The sequence below is a fragment of the Pagrus pagrus genome, assembly GCF_965226575.1.
Source record: "Pagrus pagrus genome assembly, chromosome: 22".
In the NCBI taxonomy this organism is placed as follows: Eukaryota; Metazoa; Chordata; class Actinopteri; order Spariformes; family Sparidae; genus Pagrus; species Pagrus pagrus.
Genome location: NC_140204.1, coordinates 10,528,337 through 10,536,774, shown reverse-complemented (window position 1 = coordinate 10,536,774; position 8,438 = coordinate 10,528,337). Strand labels below are relative to the sequence as shown.

At 42.1% G+C, this 8,438-nt stretch overlaps 1 protein-coding gene across 2 annotated transcripts; it reads right to left on the bottom strand.

Moving 5' to 3' along the window:
* Window positions 1-222: 222 nt before the first annotated feature.
* Window positions 223-8,314, bottom strand: slc16a13 (solute carrier family 16 member 13). 2 transcript variants are annotated; one of them, XM_084343527.1, is made up of 6 exons: window positions 8,214-8,314; window positions 4,527-4,772; window positions 3,776-3,919; window positions 3,417-3,673; window positions 2,385-2,916; window positions 223-2,122 (listed from the first exon to the last, which is right to left on the bottom strand). In XM_084343527.1, exons 2-6 carry the CDS (start codon window positions 4,753-4,755, stop codon window positions 1,896-1,898), a joined length of 1,389 nt encoding a protein of 462 aa, XP_084199653.1. In that variant the 5' UTR covers window positions 4,756-4,772; window positions 8,214-8,314; the 3' UTR covers window positions 223-1,895. The 2 variants fall into 2 exon arrangements, with proteins under 2 accessions (XP_084199653.1, XP_084199654.1); XM_084343528.1 differs by lacking the exon at window positions 8,214-8,314 and adding an exon at window positions 7,677-7,886.
* Window positions 8,315-8,438: the final 124 nt, after the last annotated feature.

Sequence of the window (8,438 nt, the reverse complement as noted above, 5' to 3'; positions counted from 1 at the left end):
TTTTAAGTGTGTTTAAGTCTCAAACAATGACAGGTCAAAGGTTAATTTCTGTAATGATAATGCAGTTTGTTTTTACGGTATGTTTTTGCTGTACAGAGAACAAATCCCCAGCAGAGGGCGCCATCATTTTGTGATGGAGCTTGTTAGCAAAACGTTATCAGTGATTTTGCCACAGAAGACCTGTTGAATATGTTGAAGAGTGAGACAAAGAGTCAAGACAGCTTAAACAAAATACATTGGTTTTTTATCTAGAGTGAGTGCAAAATATCACATTTTAAGACAAAACAGTGTCAAGTTGCAGCCTGGATATTTGTCTAAGATTCGGTCAATGGTTCCCAACCTTTTTCCCAAATGGACCCCTTTAAACTGACAACCACTGAATAATAATGTCATATTCTATGGATATTTCATAGTATATTATGTAACGGTACAGAAGAAGTGATAGACTGTATAGTTAACAGAAATAGTCAAGACAATAACTGCAGGAAGCGATTTGCCTGTTGTCTGTATTAAGGTTGTCATGGTACCAGAATTTTAACTGCAGATCAATACTAGGAGAAACTAAACTCGATATCTGCTTTCATACTAAAAAAAGTCCTTAATACACAAGAAGGGGTCATTGTGACCCCAACCCTAACCTGTATATAATGCTGGTAGATGAAAAGTCATTAAAAACCAGTCCCTGGGGAACCAGACTGAACTGTTACAGGTCTGAATCACAGCTTGAATCATAATATTCAGCAGCTGCCAGGACGATGAAGTGGCATACTAATAAAAGTCACATGTCTGCCTGTAAAGAGCAGGTCACAGTGACCGTGTGGTCTCTGTCCTATGAGCCTGCTGTTCATTCAGCTGTTCATGCAGCCAAACATCTCTGACTTAGAAACAGTCTTGGTCAGTACAAAGTTCCTATGTGAGGCTGATCGTACGATTGGAAAATGCACTTGTATTCCTGCCCAGTAACATAAAGCACTTGTGGAGAGTCAAAGTCCTGAGGCTGAACAGGAGGTGCTGGAAACAGTTACACCAATAAAGCATAACTTTAGCTGAAATGCTAAGGGGCTTATGACAAGTCCTGCTTCATTTTTGCCTTGAGAGGGGCCTTAAATCAAAATCTAGTTATTATTTAATCGATATTGTCTATACATTGTGCATGTTCTAAAATATTAGTTTTAATTTGAATTACCATATACTACTGGGCGCACATTACACAGCAGGCAGTGCTGATTGTTTACTGGGTGAAAAATCATGTGTAGTTTTGGCACAGACAGGAGGGACACAGAGAAAATTAATCCAGCCATGCTGATTGGCCGTCTCTATTGTGCTGTGTCATCTCTGCCTCCTTAAAAGAAAAGTTAATGAGGATAGTGAAAGTTAAAGATTAATCCTGTGTGTGCAAATTTAAATATGCTTGTCAGTCTTTGAGCAGCAGAATCTGATTCACATTTACTTACATCAAGAGTAAAACAGTTTTCTGCCTACATATTTCCTCGTTAAACTTGAAGGCATCTGAAATAACAAAAATAAAACAAACTCGGATCACATTTTCCTTCACATTTCCTATCTTGCATGTGCAGTGCATGCAAACCAGTCACATACCTTAGCATTGCTGACTAAAGTATCTAAATGCCCAGTGTGTCCTATAAGGCAGAGAGTACTGGCCTGAACATTAAACTGAGGTCACAATGTGTAACAGAGTGAGGACTCACTGGACCCTTTATGCTGTCAGTTTTCGCAGTAAGCCTCTTTCTTCGCTTTGGGTCTGAATCTCGGACATGTGAAGCAGCCTGTTAACTGCTGGTCTCTTCAGGTAGGCACCGTCCTTTAAAAGGCTCTTTAAATCCTTAAACTCCACAGTCTTGCACATTATTAAGCCTGGTCATCTCACAAGATCGTCACAACTCTTCTCTGTGGTCCATGTCAGCAGGTAAACTGTTAATCTGCTGCAGCTCTGAGTGTAAGCCCTTATCTTTGTCGTCGAGGGAACGTCTCTGCGGGGGCGGTGGATCTTTGCGGGAGAAGTAGTGAGGAAGAGTGGCCATGGTCAAAGTAGCGAGAATGAGGAAACCACCCGCTACCATGAAGGAGGCGACGTAGTTGCCGGTGATGTCCTTTAGAAACCCTTGGGACATAGAGACAGGAGAGAATATTCAGAACATAAATGAGTTGCATATTGCTGGCTGCGTGCCAACTGAGACAGAAAACACAGAAAAAGTAGTCGGAGCATTGGCTGACACTGATTACTCACAATTAATGTTTGACTACTTTCACCCTCAGTGTGTTACTTGTGTTTATGGATGGATTCAGGTCACTTGAGATAACATGAAACAAGGTGACATGACCTACATTGTGAGATATAATTATGCATTGTCCCAATCTCCTACCTGACAGTGGTGTCCCTAGTAGTCCCGCGCTGCTCTCGATGAGCTGCAGTAGTCCGAGGCCACCCATCATGCGCTCCACACCAACAATCATGGGCACCACCGCGAACACCACGGAGGTCAGAGCCCCGGCACTGAAGCCGTAGAGGAGGCTGATCACCATCAGTGCGGCGTAGGAACCAGACAAGGAGCTCACAGGCAGCAGCATGATGAAGACTCCCGCCAGCATGGTCCACATGCTCAGTAAATGAATCAGCCGAAAATGACCCAGGTCTGAGAACCAGCCTGACGCCACGCGGCCCAAAATGTCTGAAGCGCCGGCAGCTGACATGACAAAAGCAGCTTGGTACTCCGAGAAGCCGGCTTGGCGGCTGTGGGCCACCAGGTGGAAATACGGCACAAAGTAGCCGACGTTCATGAGACTGACGCCCAACGTGTAGGTGACATAAGGCCTCTCGAAAAGCAGCGACAGCTCCAGGTAGGAGGAGACTCGTTGTAGCAGCGAAGCACTTGGTGGCTTGGTCTCTGAATCTACCTGGGGGAAGAAAAGAAGGAAGTTCTTCACTTGATCTTGCTGCTGTATCTTTAAATATGATTCTCTCTCTGCCTTTGGTTCATTCATGCTGCTGTTTTGCTGAACTGCCGTCAACACACACAGGCTGGCGGCTAATCTCTTCTAGTTATGCAATTCCTGTCCCCTAGCCATTACTGGTTAAGCAGCTGACCTCTTTTGAACAAATCCATTCATAGCTGATTTTCAGATCTCAATGTCTTATAAATGAATAAATTAAACATAAAAGGTAGGTAATGGAGACTTTATTGCCTAAGCTGAGGTCACTTGGTAGGGCAAGACTCTACTCTCCATCCTCTAGCTATTGCAGACCAAGCTACTCAGGCCACTGCTGACCATTAGCCATGGCTGGCTAAAACCTTTACATGGAAAGCAGGACATTGTCACCATCTAGTCATTGCTGGGTAAACAAAACTTAGTAACAAGAATGTGCAACGGATGAAGACAGTAGAGTCTAGTCCCACCTTTACTGGGGCTTTAGAGCTTCGCTGTGGACGGATGAGAGCCCCGCAGGGCACAATATTCAGACTGAGGGCCCCCAGAATCAGAAGGGCCCCTCGCCAGGCATACTTTTCCACCAGCAGCTGGAAGAGCGGGTTGAAAGCGAAGGAGGAGAGGCCAATACTGGAGAACCCCAGTCCCAATGCCAGTGTGCGCCGCCGGGTGAAATTAGCCATGACCGTAGCTACCATGGGGGTGAAGACCAGCCCCCAGCCCAAACCTGGAGGAGAGTGGAGGGGAAGAAACACTGAGATAGCTAATAGCTAACAAGGTAAACAAGTATGACCTACTTGAATAGTTGTATGACCTTGAGACATGTTACCTGAAATGACACCCATAGTGAGGTAGAGGTGAACAAGACAGGTGGCCTGTGAGGCAAGTATGAGGCCGAGTCCAGCAAGACAGCCCCCTGCCATCACCACCACCCGGGCATTGTATGCATTACAGAGTGCTGCACCCAATGGACCTGCAAAACAAAGATCCGCATCTCCATTTGTTAGGACTCTTTAGCAACAAAATATTAAGATTATCCTCAATTTAAACTCATAATGTACAACTTTCCGCCTTTGTTTCCCCTTAAATGCTTGGTTGGTTCTACACAGCGTAATGTATATTCATGTTTTTTTTTTTATGGCTACATAATTCCATCAGATTAAATCTTCTGCACACTTTAACACATTTCCCCCAAACTCAGCATGACGTATTTGGTATTTTACAATTCTCAGTGGGTTGGAGCAGTGTTTGGCAGCACAGCATGAGTTTGTAATGAGTGACCAATTGTTATTTGTCAAAGAGTTGCAGCCTTTTCTGAAAACCCATAAAATGGCTCAAAATTCAAAATCTTTCTTTCTTTTAGTTACACCTCCTCTTGCATGATCACTGTACATTTGATCAGAAAAATAATTGCAACTAGTACTGCACAGGTTAGCCAATGAGTTTTGATAATTTATGTTATAATTTCAAATAATCCATCCAGCTGCTTTTCTGTTTATGTGAACAGATGTATCACAGATAATAACAGTTAGTTGTAGCCATTATTACAAACAAAACACTCACTCAACACATTGACTCACTGAAGAACTGCTGTGTTGCCAGACCCGTGGACGAGATCCAGGATATGGCCTGAGCGCTCTCATCGAAGTACTGCACAAACTCCACGAAAAAGATCCCTAAGCTGCGCATCAGGCCGAACACGAGGCTCGTGCTGATGAACATGGCACCGACCAGCACCCAGCCCCAGCCTCCATCCGGTCCCTCGGCCTCATCGCTCTGGCTCTCTGCTTTGGGCTTGATGTCAGCCATGTCTAGCAGAGACTTATCTGTAAAAATAAGATAACTGCAGGTCAGCGTAAAGGCAGTGAGGAGGAGAGAAAGGAAGCACCGAGTGCGGAACAAGTGTCAGACTCTCTCTGATGTTGTCAATAGCCATAATGATTAACTTCCCACAGGCCAATAGATGAACTGGTTGTTCTGTGTAAGTGTGACTGCGCTGCTTAACAAGTCGGCCTTCACTGGAGAGCAAGATCTAGGTGAGAGGTGAACTCTGGCCAGCTGACAGATGTTCATAGATAAGCTATGAAGAAATAATTGCATGTTCAATATTTAAAGACAAGAAAGCCCCTCGATCAGCTGTCACTAGATCGGCTTGATATAAATGGACATGTTGTCGATGCATCTTTGAGATCTACATATTTGATTCTCAGTTTGTCACCGTATCACCATGATGTATCATCATTCCCTACAGCTCATCCTAAAAACAGAAAATCTCCCTTTTATTGCTTCACTACAGCAACATAATGAACATGATGACATTTATATTTTTAAGAAAAAAAGTCATCCTCCGGCACATTTAGTGCTGCTGACAGTAACAAGCTGATCACATGCATGTGTCCTCTTTACTCTGCTGCAGCAGCAAACACGACCAAAGATCCTCTTCTGACACTGAACACAACTTTCAAGTACCGCAGTCGACATGCTGCCACAATCAGCTGTCTATGATCTGCTATTACCAGAATTTTTAAGAAACAAATTCCCCCATTTTAACTTTGGTAGCTCTGTAGTCACTTTTCAGTTGGTTTCCTGAAACCTGCGCCTGATCGGCTTACCCACATAGGAAAATAAAGTCACTGTCATGTGCTCTCAACAAGCACATGCTTTGTTTAATTTGTCTTGCAAAAACAAGCTTGACAGAAAATAAAAAAATATACTATTCTATGTCAGTTTGAGCACTTGTCAAGTGTATGTATAGTTACAAATATAGTTGAGTAAAAGCAGATTATTATGTGCTGTTGGGTCACCAGTATTTCCCTGCTGTTGCTCAGTTTGGTGAGTTTTTACAGCGAGTTGAAAATGAGCCAAAGCACAGTGACCCGATCCATTCCTCACCTAATGCCACTCACTTCACTGCTGCAGGAATGACAGGAATCTGACCCAGCACACTCTCAAACACACATATACTGAAAGACTTCAGGAAACACAATAATGGCCCAAAAACGTGTTTTTGCATATGTACGTTTGAAACCTACCTGCTGAAGGAGAGATGCAGACGCAACACACACCAGATTTCAGCAAGCAAAAGCTACCGGACAATGTAGGGTTTGACACCAGGATCATGTGACATGCGCGTCTTTAAGTTTCATTTTGACAATTATGTGTTTCACATCACAAATTTGCCACGAAGGCCTGTAGATACTGTTGCGGACACTCAGGCTAAGTCAAGCACCCTCTTGGCCGGTGTTCATTGAATTATCAACACACATACTGAAGAAGAGATACACTAGTATCAACAAAAAAAAGGACAAATTATCAAAACCAGGCTACTCCACCACTCACTCCTTGCAATTTGAATTTGTCGTTACACCTTTTCTCAATTATATACGACACAAAATCTGGAACAATTCACACAAGTCTGAAAATTTGAATTTCACATATCAGAATCAAAACTGTGATATAGACATTCAAAATCAAATTTTTGCTCATCTCAGCGTTTAGCACACTTTGTTTCCCTGGAAACGACAATAAATACAATGCCCTATTTACCAGCTGGTCGCACTCACTTCTCACCTGTTTAAACTCAAATGGCAAAACACTTCAATGACATGTCAGATGGTAAAAGAGACCGCAGGTGAAAGATGGAGCAGCAAAGAAAGGAAGCGACAGCGCAAGAGGAGGAGGAGGAAGAAGACGATCAAATATTTTTACTGTAATGAAATCTGTGCAACTTGATTGCAACTCGAACAATGTCGCAATATCAACTATAAGTTTACCATTTGACCCTTGGAAGCTGTGTCGTGAGTTTAGCCCAATTTGAGCTCAGTGGATGGATAAAGATGTGTTGTAGCTATCTATTCTAATACGATTATTGTGTCAATACAATATTCATATGATATATTCCCACTATTGTACCACAGTACTGTACAAAATGGCAACAGTCTACAAACAACTTCAATAAAAAAGGAGAAAAATGAAAAAATGTCTACAGTATTTTATAAATTATTTATAAAATTATTTTGATGGTAGTGTTTTAGATGTATCACACCAGTATTAAAACAATGCTCTGTAAGATTAATTCGTATGATAGCTCTGTATATTACTTTGGTCGAAAGAGTCATCAGGTGTTTTGAGAAATTGTACTGTTGTTTGAGGAAACGTATTTAACCAGAACTGTAGGATGCGCTCCTGTGGGTTTGGGAGTGTTCTTGTCAGGCAGACTGGCTGAGCTGGTTGTGTTTGGCATTCATTTCAGCCGTGCTATGTGACACCTCTCGTATCTTATGCCTGCTTGTTTCCAGTATTTTGTATTTTATTTCAATTTATATAATAAGCAAGTAAGTGTTATTTCCAACAAGATGCTTTTTGAGGTATCTGTCATTGTCAGTAAATACATTTATAATCAGTGAAATTCTAAATGGTGACTAATCATGAACATACTTTATATAAAAATGTGTGTATAATCTATTTTTACTCTAACTTTTGATATTTACGTACATTTAATATCAGATAATTTAAGGCTTTTGCACAGGTACTGTTAATATGGGTGACTTTGTAACACAATCTCTTTACTTTTACTCAGTATGATGTTTTACAACACTGTTTTGTGTTGGAGGTTGCTATATACACTATACTAAATCTAAGTTCCTAACCATATTATTAATGATTAATTAGTCTGTTATAAAGCCACATTATTATATGTATTAAACACACTGTGATCGGGGTGTACGCACCTGTAAACACGTGCTGGTGCTGCCTTTCCTTCACGCAGCTGCAGCTTCATCCAAACGGCTGGTCAGCTTCATTCATGATGTATCACACAGCCATGAACAGGTACACGGGCGGGAGCGCGCACTGTAAACTGTGCACGCGGTCTCTCTCCAGGCAAAACACCACGTGAGTGACGTAGGCTTCACACGGCGCATGCGCACTGGCTGTCTCGCTCAGCCGTATTTAACACACACAAAGAACATAATTATTTTAAGCTAGCTACATATTTTTGATGATTTAACTTTAGCGGCCATGCTAATGTATTTTAGGAATTGTTTTTTTCAACTGTTGCCAACAATGTTAAAGTTATGACAATATTATAGTGAAATATTAACTGTTTCGTAACCGGTGACGGTTTGAATCCGTTAAAAGTGATAGGCTAGAGTCGTGTATGACTGTAAAACCAACATGTCAGCGCGCGTTAGTCCGTTGTTATTCAGATAAACCGGCTCACAGCCTCATTAAAGGTTCAGTTTAACTGATTTTTTATATTTACTCACCCCCGGGTTGTCAGCTCATGGTGCACAGCCTCCAGGTTCACGGTGGTAAACAGTCATTCCCAGGTCCGCGAGCCGCTGGGAGAAGTTCAACAGTCACTACAGAGCACCGGTGACGTACACGCATGCGCAGTAGTCACTTCATAACTGACGCGTGAAATCTGCTTTATGCCTTATTATTATTCTGTCCTATGAAAACTATGTACCTCAGGAATGTCAACATAATGT

Excerpts from the sequence above, each read along its gene's own strand:
- slc16a13 (XM_084343527.1), bottom strand. The coding sequence starts at position 4,755 with ATGGCTGACATCAAGCCCAAAGCAGAGAGCCAGAGCGATGAGGCCGAG. Across the intron at positions 3,920-4,526 it reads GGCAACACAGCAGTTCTTCA|GTCCATTGGGTGCAGCACTC; the intron begins GTGAGTCAATGT and ends TTTGTTTTGCAG. Across the intron at positions 3,674-3,775 it reads CACTATGGGTGTCATTTCAG|GTTTGGGCTGGGGGCTGGTC; the intron begins GTAACATGTCTC and ends ACTCTCCTCCAG.